The sequence below is a fragment of the Pogona vitticeps genome, chromosome 1, assembly GCF_051106095.1.
Source record: "Pogona vitticeps strain Pit_001003342236 chromosome 1, PviZW2.1, whole genome shotgun sequence".
Classification (NCBI taxonomy): domain Eukaryota; kingdom Metazoa; phylum Chordata; class Lepidosauria; order Squamata; family Agamidae; genus Pogona; species Pogona vitticeps.
In genome coordinates, this window is record NC_135783.1 from 144916331 (window position 1) to 144944032 (window position 27702).

The window sequence follows — 27702 nt, forward strand, 5'->3', positions numbered from 1 at the left end:
ATTGGAATTATTTCCATTTGTTAGCAGCCAAACTTGAAGTATTATTTCACTAAGCTGCGACATTATGTAGTTGCTGTTTGGATATGTTTAGTCTGGAGAAGATTAGAGAAGTCAAGTCCTGAAGCCAGCACAGTGGTTTCATTCCTCCTGACCTCTGCTCCTGGATATTTTTCAGGGAGCCCATCTGTTGGCTGTTGTTGATCTTTCTTTGCTCCAGATGTTTCAGTCTGTTTGGGGCCCAGTTGTGATAATAAACTCTGCCCTTGTTTTCAGAAGGAAGCCAGTGATCGAAACAGTGACTCTTCAGACAGATATTTCAAGAAGTGATACATGGTTATCTCGAGAACAGCTTTTCACATAAAAAAATGTCTTCATGATGTTAGTTATTTGCAGGCTCACTTGAGAATTAAAATGAAAATATTTTGAGAAGGGCAAATTATGATTCGTTTCTTGATGTTTTGGGATAAGACTTGTCTGTTTTCCTTCTGATTCCTATCGAATCTCAGAATAAAAGTAGCGCTAGGAAAGAGGAATGAGCAATAATTGAATATTGAAATAGCTGAATTTCAGATATGTTTTGGATAATATTGTTATCAAAGAGGTAGACTTGCTTCCGGGACCCCTAAAAATGTAACATTTTAGTGTAAACCTTTGAGTTTAGTAGGATTCTTCTTCAGTCTGAGCATTTATTTATTATTATTTATAAATAAATAAATATAAAATAAAAATATATACTTAAATAATAAATATTACACACAGAGAGAGCCTTTGTACCAGTAAGAGGACTTAAGGCAGTTCACAATGTTAAAAGGAATAGAATTAAAAACGTAAGTTAGATTTTTTTTTGTTAAAAAAATTAAACTATATACTAATTAAAATACAATTGAATAATTAAAAGCAAGTAAAAAATTAAAAATGATCTTAACTCTAAGAAGGCATTCAGGGATGCAAACATGAGTGTTAAAAGCCTGCCAGAAGAGATGGGTCTTCAGCTGTCACCAGAAATATAGAAAGGAGGGGGCCAGCCTGAAGGGAGAGCGTTCCATAACCTGGGAGCTGCCACAGAGAAAGGTCCTCTCCTGTGTCCCCATCAGCCATTGCAGAGCTGGGCACAAGAGAAGGAGGGGGGGAAAAGCCAAAAATTATTCAAACCATAAGTTGTAAGTTTAGGCTCTGTACTAAAATAATGTCCCAATAAAGAGACTCCAGACTTGTTGCACCAGCTTAACATACCAGTTTTCACCTCAGGCAAAATAGGAACTATTGTCCTCGTCCCCCCCTCCCAAATCACTGTAAGACAGTGGATTGCCAATTACATAGTGTGTTTGCCACTGCCTTGTGTCAAAGTACATGGCTGTTTGACTGGGAGTAGGGGCACACAGTAAGTACCATGGCAGTCTAGAAAGCAGAAGAGATGGAGATCAAACTTAATCGGCACACTGAGCAAAATATGTTCATTTGAGCCAAATTTAAGAGTGGTGCCTAAGAATTAGAGGAGGTTGATTTTTCTTTTTAAAAAGTGTAGACAATCTTTTTTTTTTAGTGTTGGTTGGCCTTTTTGATGTCATCATTCCTGAGAGCACCGTGAGCCTACAACTTTTTGCTTATCAGCTCTAATAAAGGAAGCTTGCTTGATCAAATTTAAGAGTTAATCCGTTTTTGCATAAATTTCTGATTGTTTCTGTAAAGAGTATATAAGACTTCAGTTCAACTAGTGTTAACCTTAAACATTTAAATTGGTTTGCTCCACACGTTTCAGGGTATTCTTTTTAACTACACAGTTATATTTTAAACAGGGTTTCATGAAACTGCAATTTTAACAATTAAAGCTCTTTGATAGTTGGTTGCTCTGTTTGAATTTTGTCTGGTACAGTATATTTGTGGGAAAGAGAAATCAGAAATATACTTATCTTTATCTGCATGGCTGATGTTTGACTGTTGTCTCTTTTTGCTTACACAGTTAATATGCACTAAAGTTTACATTGCTATAATTGCAATTTTGAGCTCGATTGGAGAGAAGGGATTAATTAATGTAAGTAGTGAATCAGGCCACATTACAGTCATTACAAAGAAGGATAATACCCGCTTTTAAACTGGTGCATCTTCTATAAAAGCTAAGAAAGTTGCCTTGTTCAAGAGAAAAGCAATTCAGGAGAGTACAAAAGAGAGCTGGTTGTTGTAACATAATTTATGAATGACATTTTTATTAATTTTCTTATCATTATTTTCCTTTTCGGAATTCCAAGTATCTAAGTAACTGAGTCCCATCACTTTACCCAGCCGTAACAGAAGGGTGGATTTGATTTGAACCAACCTGCTTTAAATCATGATTTAAAATTGCAATTTGAATTTAAAAAAAAAACAGATATTTTTACGATTTAAATTTTAAAATTGGATTTTTAAAAATTTAAATGGTGATATAAATCAACTTGATTTTTTAAAAAAATCATTGATTCTTCATTGTGACCTCTATGAATGCACACAGTAGGGGTTTGACAGCGCCTGCGCTGGTCCTCTCGGAATCTTCTAGAGCTTTTAAACAAAAGTAACAAAGTTTAGAGTTGCCCCTATCGTGCATGCTCCGCACGCCTTAAAATTGGAATTTTAAAATTTAAATGGTGATATAAATCAACTTGATTTTAAAAAATCATTGATTTTTATTCACTCTACATAACAGCCATACCACCAATTTTCAGCTCTTCCTTGCTGCTTGAGGTTTCAGAAAATATCTGGAAAAAGGAAAGGAAAGGATCTCACTAGCAGCATTATCAGCCTGAGTGGAATGACATGAACACCTGGTTCCTTCACCTATATCCCTACAACTCTATTGCCTCTGTGGAGGCTGGGGGTGACTCTACACTCGCAGGGGCGTTGAGCCCACTGTAGGTTTTACTCTGAACTCTACAGGAGATGTTCCACATACTGATCATTGCCTCTATGATGGATTCCTATTTGGAAAGCTCCTTTGAAGTTCAGACTGAAATCAGGAAAAGATGCACCATGCCCTCTCACCCACCCCAGACCCTCAGTGAAACTGGAGCCGCCAGTCTCTGTTGCCCCACCTCTGTCCCACTTCAGATGCAAAGGGGCAAAGGAAGTAACAGCCAAAGTAAGTGGCTCTGAGATTCTCCTCTTCTGCTACAGAGAGAATTGGGATTCTTCCTCCTTGCAGTGTAACAGCACCCTACGTAAAGAGTGTACGTAGTGTCTTACCCAAAGACACTCCCTTACACATTAAAAGCTGGAACAAGGTGCAAGAAACCACCAAGATAGACTTACAAACCCTTGCACACGTGCAGCGGTTCTTTACATTTTTTTTTAAACCACGGACCCTCTTTAAATATATTTTCTTGCCGCAAACCACCAAGACTTAAGATTTAAAACTCTAAAGTGCATCAAACATTTATTTAAAGCTTCTCATACAGGATTTCATTGATAGATATTCCTTGCTATAATGGCGAGTTTTATACAAACAAGCAAGGGAAATTACCGTATTTTTCGCACCATAAGACGCACTTTTCCCCCACAAAACAGGGGGGTGGAAAGTCTGTGCGTCTTATGGAGTGAAGAAAACAGATTATATTTTCCTGTTTTCTTCTCCTAAAAAATTGGTGCGTCTTATGGAAAGGTGCGTCTTATGGAGCGAAAAATACGACTTTGTTCTACATTCTTTCTTTCTTTCTTTCTTTCTTTCTTTCTTTCTTTCTTTCTTTCTTTCTTTCTTAACTGCAAAAGTTTATGACATTTTTTCAAGCCTTTGTGGACCCCCTGTGAGGACATTGCGGCCCCCTCGGGGATCCATAGACCAGAGGTTAAGAACCTAGGCCCTAGTAAATGAAGAGAAATAGCTTTCTGTCAACCCATTGTTACTTGTGCTTCTCTGTTGTCCTCTTAATTATTGTCCTAACTAAAACAACTCAGCTCTAACATTCTCTTCCTTGAATGCTCAAGGAACCGTTTCACTTCTGAGGGAAAGCTCAGGACATCTTGCCCAAATAGCAAGATTTGGTTTGTTGCATGTGATGCCTGAGGGAACTGACCCATGTTTCATCAAATTTAAACAAAGAGTACTACCCACAGTCAGCTGAAAGATCCTGCCCATCAGTGGTCCAGCAGAGCGGAAGGAAACATGGAAGGGTAGTAAGTAGTAAATAACCTAGAAGAGACTTTCTCAACAGCGGCTCACAAAGGCCACTTACACCTTCTCTCACTGAGTGCTTCCCAGCCCCTTTACTCTCATTGGAAGATAAAGATCGCAGACAGAGCTGCTCCTAATCTTGAAGGCCATTTGTTCTCACTGACTCGGATGATATGTTGCTACTCTAGAATTGCACTTGGCACACCAGTCTTAATGTTTTTCCAGCAGCGCACTCTGATTCTTACTCAGTCTGCTTTTCTCCTTATGAAGCTGCGATCAGCTGGTCAAATGAGTCGGACATATTTCAAAGTGCCCTCTGGTGAGGATCCAAGTGGAATGAGTGCCTGTTCAACTGAAGGAGAGCCTAAATGAAGCTGGTGTCTTAGCCCTGGTGTCCTTTATGTACTCAGAGACCTGCTTCGTTATGGTTCTCTCCAACCACATTTTTAGTTTTTGCTTTTGAAGGATGTGAGTCAAGCCCAGCAAGCTATTGGATGCTATTGCAGAGTGATACTGATTCTCCTCTCCTCATATAAGTTATCTCAGAACTGAGAAAAACTGTCTGTCTGTCTGTCTGTCTGTCTGTCTGTCTGTCTGTCTATCTATCTATCTATCTATCTATCTATCTATCTATCTATCTATCTATCTATCTATCTATCTATCTATCTATCTATCTATCTATCTATCTATCTATCTATCTATCTATCTATCTATCTATCTATCTATCTATCTATCATTTATTTTTTACTGCAGCTCCTATAATCTCTCAGCCTGACTAGGAAACTTCTGTGAATTATAGTCTCTTCCATGCCCTCCCCCTCCCTCCAAAAAAAGTTTTCCCAAGTTCTGTAAGCATATAACAGTACAGGTTGCTGTCCTCTGAAGATGCCGGCCACAGAGACTGGCGAAACGTCAGGAAGAACAACCTTCAGAACACGGCCAAAGAGCCCGAAAAACCCACAACAACCATGTAACTGTTCTTTGAGGAGACTTGATGACTAATTTGCAACACTGATAGCTCTTTGGAAATCCGCTTCTCCATCGGACTAGGCACTGCCTTTTTTACACCAGTCCACAATAAGCCATAACACAGGAATAGAGCTGTATTTGTGTTTGTTTAGCCTCTTTTGTCTGGAATTTATGTGATGTAACTACCTCTAAAGAAGATATTTTTAGCCCTATTTTTCTGTTTCCAAAAGAGATATGTTCTGTCCCTCTACATATGGAAAACACACACTTTTAAATCGGCAGATTAAATAACACATTGGGATGTTTGTCCTCATATTTGATAAATTAACACTCTTCCCCCCCCCCCCCAGCATTTCAGGGTCATTTTGGTTAGATTGGAAGAACAGATGCCTCTCTTAATCAGAACAGCCAAGTGGATTCAAATGTTTGTTTTATTGACTTTCAATTTATTTATTGGATGACAGAACCACTTAGAGGTCTGGCCAGACCTAGCTGCCTCTGAAGATGAGAGCCCATGGTTTTAAGCAGTAATTTGCATCACAAAACATTTAGAAGATCACACCTAGAATATGTTTTGGTATACAGAGAGAGTGTTTCCAGCTTTGGGTAGTTGGATCAAAGAGATATTTTGACTTCAGAAAATGAGAAGAATCTGTACTATCCAGCAAGTCAGTCAAAGCAAGTGTTAACCAGGAGCTGTTTATTTTCAGGCTTTTTGCAATCTTTTTACATTTTCTTCCCTGCATGTATCTTCAATTTGTCTTTTAAGTTTCCTTTAATCTATCTGTTGATTCAAATGAAACAACAACTCTCCTACATAGAAAAGATCCAGCTGCCATCTGTGTTCCTCTGGTTTTGAAGAAACCAGAAATTTACACACACACACTCAGTGTAGGAAAAGGAAACTGCATTCTTAAAAAAAGACTGGCTGCCTTCCCTCCCCACCCCATTCTAAAGTTCCTCATTTGCAACGGGGGCACTTGTAAATGGCAACACTGCTTTCTAAAGCAGCAGCAGAAAAACATTTGAATACCCAGAGCATCAGTGTAATACAGTATTCTTTAAGCAAGTGGATACACTACTAGTTTCTTAAGCTTGAGCTGAACAACTGGGACTAGCAACAAAAGAAAGGATTTTTTCCCTTCTAGCAGTACAAGTGACCTTTAGCATTCACTGTGATGTTATGTGGCATTGTCCATTAATATAGTAAAGTTCAGAAAATCTCTCTGGCAAACTCATGGGAGATCTCTTTTGATAGTTTTGTGCGTTCTGATAAGGGAGAATATCAGTTTCCCAAACCTTGGCCCTCCTGATGTTTTAGACCTCACCTCCTCCTACAGCCCCTTTACCTTCGGTCATTCTGGTGTGGGGTGAGGGGAGTGGACGTCTAAAACATCTGGTTGACGCAAAGTTTGGGAACCAATACAAGCTGTCTAATGTTTTGTTCTGTCCTAGGGATTCAAAGAGCTACCTTACCGAATCAGGTCCATCTAGCCCAGAAGTCTAAACTAACTGGCAACAACTCACTAAATCTTCAAACGGCAGTCTCTTCTAAGCCCTAGTAATTGAAATTCTGACCTTTTACAGGCAAAGTGTGTGAAGTCCTTTTTATTAAAGCACACCACAAACTTTTATTACAGCTCCAAATTGAGCTCCATCTGGACAAAAATGTAATAGCTTGTAGATTGGACTGATTTAAGTCAAAGTAGTTTACCTTTCTGTGCGGAAACTGATTTAAATCAGTGAGTAAAAATCAAGTTTGTTTGTTTTTTTAAACTAATGTATTTCCTGAACAAGCATTCATAGTAATCGGATGCTGAGCTCAGATGTTAGCCTGCAATTAGGTAAAACCCTTACATAACCTAGCAGCAAAAACACATATAGTCTAAATTCAGTGCAGAATTGTTTCTGCTTAGAGACCAAAGGGGGATTTCTGTTTGTCTCTTTCTGTGTGTATGAAAGAATACTAAACAGAATCACTTACTTGAAAATTAAAGCTACAGTCCTGTTCTAATTTACTAGCTGCTATTTTTCAGCATCTTTCTGTTCTCCTTCCAGCCTCTCACTCTTGTTTTGCTAGCTCTGCCAATGTTTATTCATAGTTTAACTTAAGAGAACTTTTAATTTCTAGTTTAATTGAAGGAAACTTTTACATTAATAAGGACCAGTTTGAAGGTAAAACGTCTGACAATAAAACAAGTAGAGAACTAAGTTTTGAAATGGTAAATGAATGATTTGAAACTAATATTCAGCCATGACTCTTACATAATCCCTTTCTCTGAATTGTTTACTGCCTTAACATATACCGTTTTCCCCCGAAAATAAGACAGGGTCTTATATTAATTTTTGCTCCAAAAATGCATTAGGGCTTATTTTTAGGAGATGGTTTATTTTTTTACATGTACAGCAATCTACATTTATTCAAATACAGTCATGTCATCTTCTTCTGGTTGCTGCACAATGGTGGAGGGTGGGGTTTCACTTCACTGGGGCTTATTTTTGGGGTAGGGCTTATATTACGAGCATCCTGAAAAATCCTACTAGGGCTTATTTTCAGGTTAGGTCTTATTTTCGGGGAAACAGGGTAACTTAAAAAAAAACCCAACAGCCGGAGTTTTAAAAAGAACAAACGACATTGTATGGAATTGGAGCTGAAAAGAGAGTAATGAATCACTGCGCTTCCCTTCCTTCCAGCTCCCTTGCTATGTATGTTTTTATCAATTTCTCTGTCAGTGCTGATCCTGATGCTATGTTTAGAGTGTGCAGGAATGACATTGAGCAACTGAAGTTTTGCATTACAAGATACTGGCACTCTGAAATTGGCCTGGCTGTGTAACCCAAGGGCTTGATCAGGCTCTACTGGTGGATCTTTGGCCATCTTTCAATAGCTCTGCAAATGGCTCCGAGTACTTTTAGCAATAGCAGTCAAAATACTGTAGCAACATGTGAAAGGGGGGGGGAAGCTCTGGGTCATACTTGGTCCTGTGCTAATTACCCATTTATAAGCTTTAATGCTCATTACCTATAAAGAGCATTCAGTTGTTAATTTTGATCCAGTCCAGTGATTCTGGTGGCTGGTTTAAGAAGAGCATACAACCCTTGATTTTTGAGAACTGCAGTGTAGATTTGTGTAAGCCAAGACATCACAGTACTGGCTGAAATCCAGCATCATAATTTACTCCGCACACGGCTGATGATGTCGTGGGAATGTTTTAGGGGTTAGTGGGACGGGAGTAATTTCTTAATTTTAGAAAATGCTCATTGCCAGTAAAATCATCCCAGTGGAGGTGATTTTTGTTAATGAATGACTTTCCCCTCTTCTCTCACATCCCCCAGTGGTTTATCAATGATGAAAGGAATTGCACAGGAAGGGCCCTTCGGACCCTTGGAGGTGGTGAATCAGACTTTTTAAAAAAAAATTATTTCTGAAAAATGGCTGTGGACAATGATGTCATCAACTTTATGTAACACAGCTGTGCAAATAGAATTTCAGCTTCCGATTACACCAGCAGCCTCAGGTAGCAGATCTGAGATATCACGAAAAAGCAGTAAATGTTGAGTGGCTTCATTTGCCATTATTTTTACTGAGGAAGATGGGGGAAAGCTGTTTCCTTTGCTCAGATAACTTGGCTGGTTTGGGTGGGTGTGCCTCTGTCTTCTTCTCTACCTCAAGCAGTACAGAGTCTTGGCTGGGCTAGTCCTGAGCCATTGTTACTCCCGTAGGTGGATCTTGCAGTTTCCAGTTTTTGTCAAAGCACTCCCCCGCCACCAAGGAACATTTTCACTTTCAATGTATGCTGTCTTTGTACCGTTGATTGAGCGAAAGTAATTGACCTAGCTCTGTGAGGATGAGTGCAACTCAACAGAGTCCTGAGGTAATTTGCTCCATAAATGTCACTTAGTAAGTCACAGGGCACAAGCCACCTGAGAACGGCCTTCTACTCTGGTATCTCATCAGTAACCTCTGTAGAATTGCACATCCTATCTAGTTTCACCTTTCACAACATGGAGTTAAAACACTGTGAGGGTCATTATAGATTTTTTGGATCTGGGAAATGAAATCTGCGGCAGTAGAAATGAAGGAGCAAGCTGGCTATCAAATGAATGGTGACACATCCCTAACATGAAAGAGCATGTTCTCCGTTAAGTTTTGAAGCAGAACTGTCTCTCACTACCTGCACAATTGATTTTTCACTTAGCGGATTGTCTATTCACTGTCTGTTCTGCTGTGGCTTTGAATTTTTTTAAAAGCAGTTTCTTTTTCCTTCCGTTGTTGGTCCCCTTTAAACCTTATTATGCTTCTCTTTTGCTTCTAAAACCTCTCTTTTACCTCCAAAGTCTCGTTTCCTCCCCGCTCCTATGCACCTGAGGTACAAGCCAAATCTATCCCTCCTTTGCAGAGATGGTACAGAATTCATCTCTCTTGAATCATCACCTGAGTATCATGAGAAAAGCATCATATGAGGTTGGCTTTGTTCCTACAGATCCTGAGAGTTTTGGGGAAATTATATGGCAGTCTTTTCTAAAGACGGTTGAGTGTGATACAAGTTGCAGACCCACACATCTGAAGGGCACTAGGTGTTGGGATAATGTTGCAGAAGGCGTGCATGTTAGGGTGTCATATAACTAGTGGCTAAGTCCTGAGGTCCCATCATCAGGAGCACTTAAATTCCTGGTTCTCTGCATTTTTACTCTTGCAGTCTTGGCATTAAGAATGTGCTTAGTACTACTGCAAGGAGATGCAGGAAGGGAGAAGAGGATGAGGAAATATTAGAGAAATACTACCACTGGTAACACAGTAGATCCCAGAGGGATTCTCCGCTGCCCTTCCATTGATGAACTTCTAAAATCTTTTTGGACATGAAGCTGGGAAAGGCTACCGTGGCAAAAGCCCATCAAAGGATTTGCTAGAGCCAGACATGGGTTTTCCATTTAATAGTGGAGGCAACCAGCCACCGTGTGACCGCAAGTGTAAAGAAGACCCTTTTTACCAAACTTGACTTAGGAATTCCTACCAGTGGTTCTTGAAGCATTACTGACCCTGCAAGCCACCCGTTTCATGTGGTTCTCCCCACCACCATTCCTAAATTATTTGATATACGCGGAGGGATGCAAAAGAAGAGATTAAGCCTCTGACTCTGTGTGCATGTGTGCACACACATGTATGCATGTGTATATAAATAAGAGGGAAAGAGAGAGTGTCTCATTTCTTCTTGCCATTCCCAGAATCTGGTGTGAAGCAGTGATTACAACCTTCCCTGCATCACTGTGAATTTCAAGCCTTCCTCAGTGATCTATATTTTTGCAGTAGATGCTTGTTAAAGAGCTGCAATTCAGTCTCCTGTAGCCTGTGTCAGTTTAAACTGAATTCTGTCAGCACCTGTTGTCAAATTTACCAGGAATTTGTTCCCAGGCTCTCCTAGCCAGTGAATTACAGTGGGGTCTCTACTTAAGAACGTCCCTGCTTAAGAACAATTCTACTTAAGAACAGCTCCGTTTGCTAAATTTTGCTTCTACTTGAGAACAGAAATCCTAGATAAGAACAGGAAAAAAAACCTTTCCTGCTCTTTTTTTAACCTTAGGTCATCTTAGGTTAAAAAAATTCTCCCCCTAGTGGTAGAGTACGTATTAACCAGCTTTGCATTAGTTCCTATGGGAACTAATGCTTCAATGTACAAACGCACCTCTACATAACAAAAAAACAGCCAGAACGGATTAATTGGTTTTCAGTCCATTGCTTCAAAATTAGCTTCGTCAGAAGTGCTTTTAACACTGTTCCCTGACCTAAGGAAAAAAAGAAAAAATATCCCCCTCTAGTGGTAGAAGGCGGAATAGCAGCTTCCCATTAGTTTCTATGGATGGAAAAGAGCAGATACAGATTAAATGGTTTTCAATGCATTCCTTTGGGAAATGCAGATTCTACATAAGAACTTTTCCACTTGAGAACCACCTTCCAATATGGATTAAATTCTTAAGTAGAGACCCCACTGTAACAGATGCCAGTGCAACAAAAAGTCTCTAAAGCAAGACTAGGCATCGTCCAAGGTGTCCCTGCTGCCCCCTTTTAAAGGAATACTCAGGTATCTGAGGGCTGCGTTAGATGAGATGCTAATTCCTTATTTAGAAGCAGTGCTCTCTTAAGAGGAAAAGATTATCTGCTTATTTTATCACAAGCTTATCTCTGTCCACATTTGGCTGATCAGTTTGCATTTGTTTTTGTAATTGGTTTGTTGGGAGATACATGGGCTTGGCTTGCATGTCTTAGGTTTGAGGTGCTCGGCCCTAAGCAGTTTGCATTGCTCAGAGGGAATAACATCATGAGAGGAGAAGATAAGCTTTTTGTGTGGCCCTGTGATCTGACTGGTTGGTCGTTTATCGGAACTTGCTGGATGTGGCTGCTTAGCTTTTTGCAAGGCTTTTCAACCCCAATTCTCTCCCAAAATGTTTTTTTCTTTCCTTACAGGGTGATGTAATAGCGCCCTACTATGCCATGCCTACATGCCACTCCTGCATGCCACTTTCTGCAGAACATTTGTGGTTTGCCTGATCCCTTCTGCCCTCTGATTGCTGTTGTGTCTAAGTCAAAGTTACCAGCTTTAGCAGGCAGCAGAAGGAGGTGCTCCAGAAGTGTCAGGTGAAGCTGGTTAGTAGTATGTCCTGAAAGCCTCCAGCTTGCTCTGTCCTTCTTTCCTTAAGATTCTTGCCATGCAGATTGGCTTGTTTGCTCTGCAGCAACAAACTTTGCATGAGTCCTGTAGTAATTCCCCTTTCTGTACCACGAAGATTGTTGTTCACTGGAAAGTTTAACGATCTTTTAAATCCCTAACACAGTAAATGTCTGCTTATACACCTATAGCTGCTTCAAGGGTGGCTCAGCTCTGCTCTTTTCCCTTTTCCCTGGCCCTAAAGTATAACTTGCATTGTTTTTACTTCAGATTTCTGCTTGGTAAGCATTCAGCAAGCATACTGAGTAGCTCTGATAATTAGGTAATTTGAATTCAGGCATGGATATTGGGTAATGCATCCTGGGATGGTAACTGGTTTCCTGGAAGAGGTGGTGCATTCATGTCTTTAGCTGAGAGTGTAATAGCCTTTATGTCATTGTTGCTTGCCTGACTCCTAACTGCTTTGAATACAGAGGCATGTGTGTGCTCGTGTTTGCCCTCTCTTTCTCAAGAGAAGCAGCAGCTGTTCGCAGTGTGTATAGTGAAGGGGAAATGGATAAAATAATGAACTGAAATGATGGCTTAATGGAATTATTAATGGGATTTGTCTTCACTTAATGAACAAGAGCAAGTTCTGCTAATATGAGTTTTACACATGTAAACGTGTGCCAGAGGTTGGCACAATCCTCACTCTTCTCCAACAGGGCATTTGTCTGATACAGTGCATATGCAGAGTTGCTGTAATTCTTTGAAGATCCCCTTTTGCTATCAGTTTTGTTTATTTGTGGTGTCCGTACATTGTCCGCAGTCAGATAAGCCATGCAATAAAGGGTATGAGGTTTCTCCTGTTTGGTACAATGTCATATAATGGTTAACTGAGCTGCAAACAAAATACTGTATAGCTATTTAATTGTCAAAAAGGCCGACTTCCACATCTGCCTTGACAATTCCTGGCAGTGAATTAAAAAGAAGACTGCATCAGATGATCCTAGTGCAGGAGTGTACAGAGCCATGCAGCAGGTATGGATACAGGTGTATAGCAGGTGAAGTGACCCATTTTAGACAGCAGACTGAGAAGAGGGTAGCATAGGAGGCGTTTCAGATATTTGTGAACTGCTTTTTCCATCACACCTTACCACTAGCCTTTAAAAAAAAAATCCAACTGATAGTAACTGGAGTTCTACAAAACCTGGAGGCCACAGATTCATCACTCATGGAGTAAATGAAAGCAGGACATGGCTCCTCAGTGGTGGCACAAAACTTCTTAATGTGTTGGCTGGGGCAGGCCATGTTAGATTAGTGAATCTTAAGTTGCATCACTTGTGGTGATTGGAGATATAAACCCACTTCCTACTGAAAGAATTGAGGCTTTTTTTTCCTGTGCAGCCATGTTCTCTTTCCGAATGTCCGCAGTCTCCAAAATATTTTGGAGATCTATTACATCTTCTTGTAAGGGATGTACTTACAGTTTTTATAATTGGTCAGAAATCTGCCGGTTAATTACACTGCCTAAGTGCAGCGATGTAAAATGCAGGAGTGAATTGCCACAAGCCCCTTGGTCCATCCAGCTGGTGCGTGACAGGAAATGCAAGTGGCATCTTATTAACTAGTTGCAATTTGCCACTCCAGTTTATGCCATTGCACTTAGGCTGGCATATTTAACCTATAGGGATTGTGGCCTTGGTGCGCTGTGGTTCTCTTAGTCGAAGTTGTTGTCAGGGTTTCCTCTCTCCAATTTAGAGGAATGTTAGGAAACTCAATGCCCCCTGAAGATACTAACAGCAGGAATGCCTTGTTGTGAGGAAGGGATTGTTTTTCTTGTTTGGCGTACAGAGAATATTTAATCCCATGCAGGCGTGACCTAGAAGTAGAAGCAAATGCTAATATTGGAAAATAAAAATTTGGAATAGCTATTTTAAAACTTGTGATTAAAACGGTGGCTGATACTTAATGCACCACTGATTTAATCTTCTTGATAGCTTTATTTTCACGGTGAATAATAATAACAGATAAATCTCACACTTATTTCCTGTGTCTGTTCAGGCTGAGTTACTTGTTCTGTGAGTGCAACCAGATAATAGTGTAGATCACACACTGTGCGGAGTCTTAATTATGTTTAAATTTTTAAGTTGGCATCTTAAATCCATATACTGTATAATTCCACCAGGATCAGCGAGACATTTTGCTTATTAAAAGGAGGAACTTTATTTGTTTCATTTGGGCAGGAATGGACCTGATATTTCAAATCCCGCTGTGCGGGCAGGGCTGAGTAAAGTAAGGATACTTCCAGGCATTGTTCTTAGTTGCAACTGTTGCCTGCTTTTCTGCAAAATCAGACAGGCGTAAGGTCAAGACCATGTATCCAGTACTGCCAATGAGCTCTGATTTATAATGGATGCTGCTGCTTTCTATTTCGCAAACGGGCTGACTTTGTGATATTTTATTGTGGATTCAGGCTTAGCCTAGGGTGAAAGATATTGGGGGAAATACATTGGACCTATAATTTGTATTAATGGAAATTCAATAATAGCAATTTGTCATATATTGAGATAAGAAAGGAATACAAACATGGTGCTCTGAAAGCATTAAAAAGGCATTACAAATTAGGTTCTATGGTGCACACACCGCATTGTGTTCCCTCTACATAATTTATAGCAAAGCTAGGCCTTGAAGTCCTTTGGATTGTCCATTTGTGGAGGCCTCAGCGATTCCTTTCCGGAGCTGACTGTGCACCATTGATCTGATTTATGGATCTCATAAATGCCATGGCCTTCTAATTTAATAAAGGTATTTGGTCTATGTTTTTAAACAATGTGATACTCAGAGAAAGCATTTCTTTCAGACTAAAATGAAATGCTACAGCTTTTAATCATTGTGCTGTGATTTTTTTTCTTTCGTTTTCTCAGAAAAAATGTATTGTGCTTTCAGAATGCTGGGCGAATTATTTTGTGTGGCTTTGTAATGAATATCCATATTTTGTTCACAGATAATTTGATTTTACAGCCATCAGATGATTTCTTAAATTCTACTTGATTTTTTTCCTTCTCAACTGCCATTCCTTAATGAACCTTGGGACTGATGGCAACTATGCAAAACCATAAACTGCTATAATAGCAACAACAGTTGCAATAACAATAGTGATAGTAGGTTGAAGTGAATCCATAGGTTCCCTTACTGGAATTTCCCACTTGGGGAATGGCTGTCTGACACAGGGATGTTACACAAGAACAAATTTTCAGCCAAAGAAATTATTTTACTTATGCAACAGCTTATACAATCACTTGCTCATGCAAAAATATGAGCATTGCTTTAGAATTTACAAGCTGGCTGGATAGTTCAGTGGTTTAGGTGTCTGGAGCCAGAAGTTTATGAGTTTGATTCCTCACTGTGTCTCTTGTAAAGAGAGCCAGTCTGTGTGTCTTTGGGCAAGCTGCAGAAGAAGGGAATGATAAACCACTTCTGAATCTCCTCAACCTGGAAAGGGTCACCATAAGTCAGAATTGACATGACCACACATGATCATCATCATCACTATTGGCTGGTATTATATAACAAATACAAGTTTTAACAAAAAACCTAAGTATCTGTTAAATAGCGGCACAGTATGTATGTTGTTCCTAATATTGCCATTTTTTGTAGCTCTGCTGGTGTGATTTGTGAGATCTGCAACTGCTTATAGTACTGTGTGAAATTTCTTGATATTGTTCCCAAAGTCCCGATGACTACGGGGACCACTGAAGTGTGTTTCTTCCAGAGGTGAGATGTTTCAGTTGCCAGGTCTCTGTACTTGGCTGGTTTTTCCAATTCTTTATCTTCAACTCTGGCATCCCCTGGAATTGCAATGTCAATGATCCGGACATTTCTTCGTATAATAATTTATAATTATTATAAATTATTGTTGTTGTTGTCATTATAGATTTTACCTGCTAGAGCTTTGCGTCATCTCTTGCAAGGTGTTGGAACATCCTTATGTGGAACATTCAATATAGTACAAGTGTTCAGTCTGTAAGGGTTGCACTGGGGAAACCCAGGTTCAAATCCATACTGTAATATGAAGTTCAATGGGTAGCTTTAGTTTTTGTGAGCATAAAAGATACTGGAGTGAGATGAGAATGTACACACATTCATGAGGTCTTCAAGTTGTCTTGAGTGGCCTGTTTCAGGGCAAAGTGTAGGATCAATTTAATATATGAATAAAGGAGGGATTTTTTTCCATTCATGATCCCATTGTATTTATGGCAAACCTAATTAATAAAGTGAAACATATCCTAAATAATCAAGTCTTCTGCAGAATAGGGTTGAGAGCTGCACAAGAAAAGAGAGGATTCCCCTTTAGTGAAAAAAGATAAGATTGTAGATGACCTGACTGTTTTAAATAAATCATTTAAGTGGAGAATTTGGAAAGGTACACTCAGTTGAGCTGGGAAGTGGCCAGTTTCCAGAGGTCGAGGGTCTGCACCTACCCTTCCCTGGACCTGAGAGAGCCACATCCATTCATGTAGTCCTATTTCAACAACTTTTCTCTCTTAGATTCTTTTTCAATTAAAAAAGACCCTTGCTGCCCCCAGTCAATGTTTAAAAATTGTGTTGTGTGGGCAGGAGTTCCCCAGATTCCTGAAAATATAGTAAAATTGGCCACCACCTCCCTAGAAGGCGCAAGATTTTGAGCAGAATTTTTTTAAATAAAAAATTCAAAATTGGGAGAGGAGCCTGGGATACAGGGGCAGCTGTCTCCATCCTGTGATCCGTGCCTTCCATTAGAGTTCCTCCTCACTCCTACGTGTGCCATCAGGTATGCAGAGCTATGGAACGGAGTGACCAAGAGACAAGGAACTCTGTAATGGTATTCGTATTCCCTGTCTAGCTCACAAGACTGCTGGCCAGGCTTATCTCAGTCTTCCACTGTCATATGTTTGCTCATGAACAGTAAGATTTTCTGTATCACACTGCACCAGTCTGATAATATGTCTCTCCAAATGTTTTAATCAGTGTTCACAGCTAATCACCTGAAGTAAGCATCGCTTCTGTCTTTCCCAAAAAAATGGAAAGCAGATGCACTTCCATCTGGCAGCAAGAAGAAATACCTCCTCTGATTAATATTGTGTTTGTCAGGCTGTCCAATGGCAAAAGTTTGACACAAAATCTGTACTTTATACTGATGCAGTATGGATTTTTCTCCCTCTCCTTTCCTCCATGCATTGATGGACTGTGAGTTATCATTGAAAAGGTAACTGCGTGATCCTCAGTCGAATGCCAGCTTTAATTCGTTTGTTATCAAGACGAAGGAATGAATGTGACATTGGCCATAGTAATTACGTTTGGTTGAAAGAAATTGGGATGGGTAGGCCTTAATATCCCTCAAGCTGAGACTACAGATAAGAAAAAGCCTGTATATATATATATTACTCTTCTAGTTTCTGCTTTTATGGCTCTTGACAGCCTTGAAAGGTGCTAAGGAACATCATAGTTGAGTATTTTGCATTGGATTCAGCTAGGAATCTAAATAAGAGGAATCCACAGAATCATTGTGGATGGGAAAAACCGGCCCACAAAATAATGTAGTACACAGGGTGTTACATACAGCACTGATGTTACCTGTCTGTCATGGGTTTGGAGGGAAAGTTCCATCCTATGGGGAGTGGAAGGCGGGACATCAGGAGGAGGGGCTGTACTGTATAAATATGTGATGCCTGTGTGGTGAGAACACACACACTAAGTGAGATGCTGAGAGACACTGGGTTGTGACGAAGCAGCAGCTGGGAAGAAGAAGCTGTTGTGGAAGTCTGTGTGTCAGACAGGGTACTACTGTGTGTCAGAGTACCAACCTGATAGGTTCAGGTGTCTGTTGGTTAGCCAGAACTGATAGGTTCAGGGTCTGTGCTTTAAGTTAAGGTTCTGTGTGAACCAAACTGTGTGTATGTATGAGTGAATCTAAGCCACGTTACTTTATCTATTTCACCTGATTGTTTTATTTTCCCTGTGTGTATTTAAATAAACCTTATTCTTTTTATTGTTTAAAAATCCATCCCTGGTCTGTGTGACTTCTTATAGGGAATGGTTGGTGGCAGCTTAGTGTAACTGTGTGACAGATCCCAGTAGGTCTGGGTTTGTCACATTGATTGGTGTCCAGCGGGTGGGATACGACTGGTCCAGTTGTCCAGCGGTCCAGCAAAGCCTTGGCAAGTGTGCCCAGAGCAAGGGGGGTCTAGTCAGGGACAGTCTGAGGCGCGTAGGTAATCTTCTAGGTGTACCTCACGGGGAGGTGCGCTAGTAGAAGAACGTGCCAACTGGGGAGACTTAGATTAAGGTGCTCTGAGGCAGCCTAGTTTTGGCGGGAAAAAGCTGAGGCAAAATTGCATAGTAACAGTGAGCTAGCTTGCCAGCTGAGAGGCCCAGCAGAGGGGGGTAGGCTCTGACTCGATACTGTTGCAAGTAGTGCTGAAGAACAGCAGCAATCTCTAGGGAGAGCTGGTTCTGAGGCAAGAAGGAAAAAAGTGGTCGTTTTATTTTGAGGCTTGACTTTTTAAAGCAGCCTGTTCTGAGGGGGGATTATGCCCTTGACTCGAAGCCAGATGGCCGATATGAGTGAAGTGAAAGACCCCCAGATTGACCAAGGTTCTGAGGATGAATTTGGCTCAGTGCAAGGTGACAGCACAGGAGAGCAGAACCCAGAACTTAGAAAATTGCTCATAGCCCAACAGCATGAACTGAGGATGAGGCAATTTGAAATGGAGGAAAGGGAAAGAGAAGAAAGGGAACGGGAAAGGCAGAGGCAATTTGAAATAGAGAGAATGGAGAGGGAAGAAAGAATGGAGAGAGAGAAAATGGCATTTGAATTAAGAAAACTGGAACTGATGAATAAGAATAATAATAACAATAGGGATTCTGAGGGAGGCCAACTGTCTAAGGCTGACCTGAAGTAATTCCCTGTGTACCACAAGGGAGATTGTCCCGAGGTGTTCTTTTCCTTAGTGGAAAGAGCGTTTGTGGACTTCTCAGTGAGGGAAACTGAGAAGATGACCATCATGCGATCTTTAATCAGTGGTAGCCTGGCTGAGGTCTATGCCGAGATGCCTGAGGAACTGATGAAAGATTTTGCAGAGTTTAAAAAACTGGTGTTTGCCAGACATGGGATAAATGCAGAGCAGCTGAGACAAAGATTCAGGTCCCTAACCAAGAAGCCAGAGCAGACTTTTACCCAAGTGGGGGCCCAATTGGTGAGGCTGCTTGAGAAATGGCTATCGCAGGAGGGAACAGAGACCTATGAGCAGCTTAAAGACTTGATAGCACTGGAACAGTTCTATTCAGTCCTGCATGGGGAATTGAAATTCCAGGTGAGGGAAAGGAAACCGAAATCTGTGGCAGCAGCCGCCGAGATCGCAGATTTTATTTCCCAAATAAGAAAGCCCTTGGGTGAGGGGAAACCTGTAGGTAAACCCAAAGAAACCTACAGCAAGTACTCTCAGGGACCAGGGAAAAGCCAGCAAGGGGGAGGGGCCCATGGTGAAGGGAAGCCCTCAGACATGAAACTAAGACCTCAGATTTTGGAGGGAAAACCAAAACAAGATGAGAGAGAATCAAAATACACCAGAAAATGCTATTTCTGTCAGGGAAAGGGTCATCTAATCTCAGAGTGTGAGAAATTGAAGCAACTAAAAGGAATGGTGCCTCAGAATTCTAGTGGGACCAAGCCAAAAGCTGTGTTCTGTGTCCAGAAAGAGCAAGGCTCAGTGTCACAGAGGGAGCCTGTTGCCATGGCTACTCAGTCTGGAACAGCTACCTCTGCCGAACAGGCTGAGGAAAATGGTCCTCTTGTGGAGGTAAAGCGCTGCTTGCTGATAAAAACAGATTCTCAGTTGTTTGAGACAGCAGGGGTGGACGTAGGAATACTTGACCGTCAGTATAGGGGGCTGTGGGACACTTGTTCCCAGGTAACCCTGGGCCATCCAGATATTATTCCTCGGGAGTTTATAATCCCAAATGAGAGCATGAAGGTGGCAGGGATTGAAGGGCAGGTGATCTCTCTGCCAGTAGCAGAGGTACCTGTCAACTTTCAAGGCTGGAGGGGAGTTTGGAGGCTAGCGATTTCATCGACTCTGCCAGCAGCCGTGCTCGTGGGAAATGACCTGGCTGAACATGTGAAAAGGGTGCTAGTGATTACACGCTCACAAGCCACCACGGGGACAGTTCAGGGGGGTAATGATGAGCCAGAGACGGAAGCAGAGGGGAGTTCAGAAGCTGTGGTGGAAACCTTAACCACAGACAGCAGATTTGGACAGGAGCAAAAGGCAGACACCACTCTCCAAAAGTGTTTTGAACAGGTGACTGACGCTCAGCTAACACCTGAAACCCCAGTGAGATTTCTGGAGAAAAAGGGGATTTTATATAGAGAAACCCTGAGGAATATCTCAAAAGGGGGAGATGGGATCAGAAGTCAGCTGGTGGTACCTGAAAAGTATCGCCCCATGATCTTACAAAGGGGTCACTCTGACATGTTTGCTGCACACTTAGGGGTGAAAGAGCCCCTTGATTTGATCAAGCAAAATTGGGAGCAGATCACCCTGGATGACCCACAAGACGTTGTGACATACATAGACACCTTGATGAATGACCTAAGGAGAAATCTAGAGCTGGCAGCAGAAAACCTGCAAGCTCAGAAGGTCAGACAGAAAACATGGTATGACCACAAAGCTAGAGAGAGACACTTTGACCCAGGGGAGGAAGTGCTTTGGCTTAGGCCCTGCAGAGAGAATAAACTGCAGCTCAAATGGGCAGGACCATATAGGGTCATTTCCAAGATGTCAGACCTGAACTACCTAATAGAGCAGGAGGAGAACCAAGCAAGGAGGGTGGTTCATGTGAATGCCCTAAAACCCTACTACAGAGGGGAACAGAGGGTTCTATTTGCGATAAAAGCAGCTGAGAGTGAGGAAGCTGAATTACCCTTCTGGGAGGGTAGAGGGGAAGTAAAATACAACCCAGAGGAGGTAAAGATCAGTCCTGCACTCACCCAAGACCAGCAGCGAGAACTAAAAATGCTGCTTAATAAATATCAGCAGGTGTTTTCCAACAAGCCGGGGATAGTGAAGGGAGTGATGCATCGGATCCACACAGGGGATGCACCCCCGCAGGCAGTATCCCCATACCGAGTAACGGGACCCTATAGGGACAAGGTGCGGAAGGAGCTGGACGAGATGCTGAGGGAGAACATAATCGTCCCCTCTTCTAGTCCTTGGTCCTCTCCGATAGTCCTTGTGGACAAGCCTGATGGGAGCATTAGGTTTTGTGTTGATTACAGGAAATTAAACCGTGTAACCACCCCTGATGCCTACCCAATGCCCAGGCTAGACAACCTGATTGAAACCATAGGGGGTTGTCGGTTCATTTCATCATTGGACCTGGTAAAGGGATATTGGCAATTAAGAATTGATCCCAGGGATCAAGAAAAGACTGCCTTTTGCAGCCCTTTTGGTCTCTATGAGTTTCGAGTCCTGAGCTTTGGTCTCAGAAATGCACCAGCCACATTCCAAAGGCTGATGGACCAGACCTTGGCAGGGCTCAGTGACTTTACAGTGGCCTACATTGACGACATAGGGATCTTCAGTAATACCTGGGAAGATCACCTGATACACCTGGAGTTAGTGCTGCAGAGGTTAAGTGCAGCAGGGCTAACAGTAAAGGCCAGCAAGTGTCAGCTGGGTAGCCCAGAAATAAAATACTTGGGTCACATGGTAGGGGGAGGAGTGATAAAACCCCTGGAGGCCAAAATAGAAGCTGTTCGTGATTGGCCTAGACCCAACACCAAGAAAAAAGTCAAATCATTTCTTGGGTTGGTGGGCTACTACAGAAAGTTCATCCCGAGGTTTAGCGAGATTGCGGCTCCGCTGACCGATCTGACGAGGAAGAAGGCTGATGACCGCATCCCGTGGACCAGCGACTGTGAGGCGGCGTTCCAGAGGTTGAAGGAGGCGTTAATCAACTATCCTGTCCTGCGTGCTCCAGACTTCGACCGGGAGTTCATCATCTACACCGATGCGTCTAACAGCGGGGTAGGAGCAGTTCTGTGCCAGGAGGATGAGAATGGTGACCAACATCCAGTGTCCTACCTGAGTAGGAAACTTCAAAAAGGTGAGAGACATTTGGCAACCGTGGAGAAGGAGTGTTTGGCCATAGTCTACGCGATCCAGAAGGCCAAGCCTTACATCTGGGGAAGACATTTTATTTTGTGTACTGACCATTCACCATTGCAATGGTTAAAGACAATGAAAACCCACAATAGCAAACTTATGAGGTGGGCTTTAAACCTACAGGACTATGACTTTGAAGTGAAGGTGGTCAGAGGGTCAGTGAACTGTGTTGCTGACGCCTTATCAAGAAGACCTGAAGAATGAAGACGGCGAAAGAACATGGACTATGTGTATATATTGATGATAAAAAGTAAAATGTACCTGTTTTTTTGAAGTTGGTTTGTATGAATAAAGGTAAATTGATGTACTGTATATGGTAAAATGTTTAAATGCCTATTTGCTATGGTTAACTTAGAATGTAAGTATATGTAAGTATAATATGGTATGTATAACTGTTTTTGTGTATTTTATTCAGGTTGTTTTTTGGTGAAAAGCACTTTTAGCTTTCCCCCTACAAAACAACTTATAAAGAGGGGAGGTGTTACATACAGCACTGATGTTACCTGTCTGTCATGGGTTTGGAGGGAAAGTTCCATCCTATGGGGAGTGGAAGGCGGGACATCAGGAGGAGGGGCTGTACTGTATAAATATGTGATGCCTGTGTGGTGAGAACACACACACTAAGTGAGATGCTGAGAGACACTGGGTTGTGACGAAGCAGCAGCTGGGAAGAAGAAGCTGTTGTGGAAGTCTGTGTGTCAGACAGGGTACTACTGTGTGTCAGAGTACCAACCTGATAGGTTCAGGTGTCTGTTGGTTAGCCAGAACTGATAGGTTCAGGGTCTGTGCTTTAAGTTAAGGTTCTGTGTGAACCAAACTGTGTGTATGTATGAGTGAATCTAAGCCACGTTACTTTATCTATTTCACCTGATTGTTTTATTTTCCCTGTGTGTATTTAAATAAACCTTATTCTTTTTATTGTTTAAAAATCCATCCCTGGTCTGTGTGACTTCTTATAGGGAATGGTTGGTGGCAGCTTAGTGTAACTGTGTGACAGATCCCAGTAGGTCTGGGTTTGTCACACAGGGCATGCATTTGCTCTTTTGCTGTCTCAGTACCACTTCCCATATTAGAACCCTGTGGAATATTTTGAGATGGAGAAGAAAGGAGGCAGCCCCATGTCATAATAATGGGAAACCACATTTACTGGGTAAATGCACATTCAGGTCACAACAATGTCAATTCTTCTCATTGCAATGAATAATTGGCTTTAAGGAGTTGTGGTAGAACTCACTGGAAGGGGGAGGCTGCCCTGAGTGAAATGAGAGTTAAATGTGGTTAGCACAAGCAACTGAAGTGGGCCAGTTGCTTTTGTTTTTTTGTTTTTTGGTTTGTTTGTTTTTTTGTGGCTTTGGCTGGTTCACCAGCTACAGCTGTTCCTGAACAAAGATAACAATAATTTGTGCCATGGTGACTTCTTAGTTTGGTTGCCCTTGAATTCAGTGTAGAGATGTTAGCTTGTCCAGAATGAAGCCATCCATGTATTTACTAAGTCATCTGTCAAAGACCATGTAATACTGGGTCTTAACACACTCACACTCACAACCTGTTGGTTGTTGACTTCGGCTCAGGGTGCTGGCTCATAAATGAATTTGGCCATCTACGAGAGTGTTTCTCTCTGCTTGTGAATTGAGATCTGCTGAAGAGGTCTTTTGGATTATACCACCAACTAATAAAGTCCCTGGTAACTCATACATTCCAGTCTTCTACAACTCACAGTAAGTTCTTTTTTGTGGGGATGCCCCCTCTGTGGAACATTCTTCCTTGGAAACTACTTTGGCCAAACACTGGCCCACAATGTTTTATTTGTTTATTTGTTTTTTTACATACAGGCCTTTTGTTGTATGACTGAGCCTATATATGGAAATAAAGGAAGAGTGTGGAGTCCTGTTTGGGTGGACATCCCGGGTTAGACAGTGGTAAAGGATCATTGGAGTTGCTGTACAACAACAACTGAACGAAAACTGTTGGACTGGAGTTTAGATAATGTTTGCCAGAGGTGTAACTACTAATGTTGGCACTTGAGGCATTGAGGTCTTACTGGTTAAATCATGTAAGCAGCACACGAGGGGGAAGATGGGGGAACTGATAGAAATGCCCAGGCATGAATGCAGGACACCCAGATTGGTCTTGTCCTCAGTCTGCATTTTGTGCACTTAATTCAGCAACGTATACCCATGGGGAGGCTCAGGCTGATGCTTTTCTAGCAGCAAATTATTGCATCCTTTAAATTTCAGTACTCTGTGCCAGAGCCCCAGTTGCCCCCTTCCCGTGATAACTCTCCGAATTGCTGCGTGGTGTTTTTTTAAACATTTCTCTCATGTATTGTATCTTGTGATCCAATCTGTGTATTTCTGTACAGCAAAGGGAGTGGTGCGCATTTTATTAAAAAGTACACCAGACCAGCTGGGAAGAGTGCCATTCTATGGCTTTGAATTTGGCTTCAGTGGAAAAGTTCCCAAGAAAATTCTATAAAGTTATATTTTCATGGATGACATCTGTTAAAAAATGAACATTAAAAGAATATTGAAAGCAGTAGTTGGCCAAATACACACGCACGCACGCACGCACGCACGCGCGCACACACACACACACACACACACACACACCCCAATATCGTAACCTTGCCCTTAACAGGTGGAAAGCCTGTAGAGATCCAACAGCTATATACACCCATCTCTGGTTATTAAAAACTTGCACCTCTTCCTGCAACTCATACTCAAAAATCATGTTTCTCATACGCACACACAATTTTCTTTTAATGAAAAAGACCCCTTGTGCTCCCTAGTAGCTAAAGAAGATATTTTGGGGGGGAAATGGTTTTAAAAATTCATTGACGTTAGGAGGAGGAGTTCACATCATGGAAAATTGGCCGCACAATCCCTAGAAGGCACAAGGTTACTTTTTGAAAGGGTAAAGTTGGATTCTAAATTTTCTACTGTGGGTTTATGTGGCTTTTGGGAGGGTCTGGGGTGCTGGAAGGCTATAATTGACCTCCTGGGAGGCTGCATGCCTTTTGTGGATTTCATATTGCCTATCCTTGCTTTTATTTATAAATAAATTTATTTTCAGGTGCATGTGGAATTCTTGAATTTTGTGGGAAAGGACTTACTGAGAGATCATGGATTCTACACACCACTCCCGTTTTTCTCTTTCTTCCTTTACTCTTGGCAAAAATAGTACCTTTGCCTCCCAATGCAACCTGGTAGCATTCCTGGGTGGAACAGAATACTCCGTCCAAATGCCACTATCTCATTGCACTCAACACATGTCCAGAATCTCTGTTCAGCAAGTGGGCCTTCTGGCATGGAGCTCAATAGAAAGCACCAGACAGGCTCCATAACCTTGTTGTTGTTGTGTACCTCTGTTTCATAAACACAAATCATTAGTGCCTTTTTGTCAATTGCCTAACAAACACAAATTACACAAAAGAGAGATACTTCTTCATGTTTCATGTCTTCCATTTAGATATCAGAGGCTGCATCTCACATATCTTGGGAGCCCAGTTAGCAGCGCCCTAAGTCAGAAGTGACTTGATAGCACATAGCACAGTGACATTTATAACTTACTGTCTTTTTTATGGAGTTTTTAAAAGATATTATTAGTAATGTGAAATACAATAAGCGTTTAAAAAAAAAAGTAAACTCTGTACATTACAGCATGTCTGGAAGATATTAAGATACGAAGTCTGATGTCAGTCCAAGGACAGGGAGTTCCATAAGAATGGGACAGCAACAGAGAATCCTGCCTTTGCTCTGAAAATAGCATCCAAGGCACATGGATCCAATTATCACACACAGAATACAACTGAGGGCATTCTTGGTTGTTCTTCCAAACTGGTTTACTGTACCGTATAGCTAAAGCCACCCTCCACCTTAATTCTTCTGTGCCTCGATTCAGATGATCTCCCAAATGACTGAAAATGAGCCACAGACTTGTGTCCTTCCTTCTCCACTCTGATTTTTAGTTTGCAGTTTAGTGCTAATAATAATCTGCCATGATGCCCAGATCAGGAACTTGTGGTTAGCACTCATCTTTCAAACAAGAAAAGGAAGGGCACCACTGGTGCATTCCAATTTCTGTTTCAGAGATGAGTACTCACCGTTATTTCCTCATCCACGGTCTTGGAAATGTGTCCTTATCACTAAAGTACTAATTGAAAATAAGCTGTATACAAGAGAGCAGGGACACAGACAAGTCTGTAGCTTATTTCTTTTGAATAGGGGGAATGGCACTACACATAGATGTCTGCTGTGAATGGAAATGACCTACAACTCCCAGAGCAATATTTGGCTTTATAAAAACATAACAGTGTAGTGGAATTGATCTCTGAGGAGGTGATGCAAAAAATTGTTCCTTCTAGTTACTGCCCCAAACTGGAAGTATTCTCCTGTGTTTCTTCCACAAGGCCTAGCAGTCCTGCAGTCTTCTGGGCTTCCCTCTTAAAGAGGCAATACACAACGGTTTCATTAGGAAGTCTGAACGTAATCTATAGCTCATCCTCAACCTGATTCATAGCATTTTCTGTTGTCTAACACTGGTGTGGCCATGTTGTCACACCTTGTACCTGACAAATGGTTTAAATGTTATCTTCACACCTCCCCTAGAAGAGCGTTTATTTAGAATTGATTTTACCATCAGATTCTGTGCCTGTAGACAGAGCATATGATCTTTTTAATATATAGTTCTTACTTGTTGGTATTATATAAATAAAAATTATATTAATACTGCCAATATAGTCCTAATTAACATACGTTGTAAATCTCTAAATTGTTCACTTATGTGGCAAAAACTCACATGTAATGTAAAACAGTAAAACATGGACATTGTCAGAGCACTTCTAGGCTTATGCGAATTGTACATGGAAATTTGAGAAATATATTTTTGTTCTTTTCAATCAATAGCCTTCATATGCTAGGGTTTTTTCTTCTTTTCAATCAATAGCCTTCATATGCTAGGGTATAACAACAACAACAACAACAACAACAACAACAACAACAACAACAACAACAACAACAATAATAGAAGCAATAGCAATATAGGGTTCTTACGATAATAAAAACATGGTAGCAAAACTGAGGTTATTTTTGGCAAATATACCAAGAAAACCCAACCATTAATGGGTGGGAACATATAGGCATAAAATATTCATAAGTACTTTTCCTAAGCTACTAGTTCTGTGAAAGTGATTCCTTATGACTAATTGGACTGATGGGAGTTCAGAGAACTAGAATTTGCTACATGTTGTTAAGAAGTGGAAAAACCTCAGGGGAACATTAAAACTGCTAGTGATAATCTAATAGTGATAATGTCTGCTGAGATGCTCAAAGAGTGCGATGGAAGTTTCATTGCCTCGGATTGTTAGACATTATGAGACAGTTGTTATCTCTTATTTAATATGATAGGACTGAAGTGGGCTGTTAAGAAGTTTTTACGTAATCGTTTCATTAAAATAAATGCAAGAGTCATCCTTGCCTATATTAATCATGAATTTATGCCAACTAATGCTTGGCAACAACTCCTTACCCTCCCTCATCCAAATCCAAACAACTCCCAAGACAAAGTTACATTCACATGCTGAACCTATGTCAAAGGGGCGGGAACTTGTTCGATCTCAGCAGGGCTGGCCCTATCATGAAGCAGAGTGAAATAGTCCCTCCCATGTCAGGTTCTGGGAAGTAATAGTGAGGTGCCAGAAGAGGGAATAGTAGACCATCTAGCCTTCCCTGTGCCCAGTCCACTA

General features: G+C 41.3%; 1 protein-coding gene across 4 annotated transcripts in view; it reads left to right on the forward strand.

Moving 5' to 3' along the window:
- KLHL29 (kelch like family member 29) overlaps positions 1–27702 on the forward strand; it is a 496878-nt gene that overhangs the window by 178779 nt on the left and 290397 nt on the right. The window contains exon 2 of one of the 4 annotated variants that reach the window (XM_078388004.1): positions 274–27694. The exons of the other annotated variants lie outside the window; for them this stretch is intronic. Coding sequence (XP_078244130.1) covers positions 18789–22163 — 3375 coding nt within the window. The 5' untranslated portion in view covers positions 274–18788 and the 3' untranslated portion in view covers positions 22164–27694. Of the gene's footprint in view, positions 1–273; positions 27695–27702 lie in introns of those variants that run through there. 4 annotated transcript variants of the gene reach the window in all.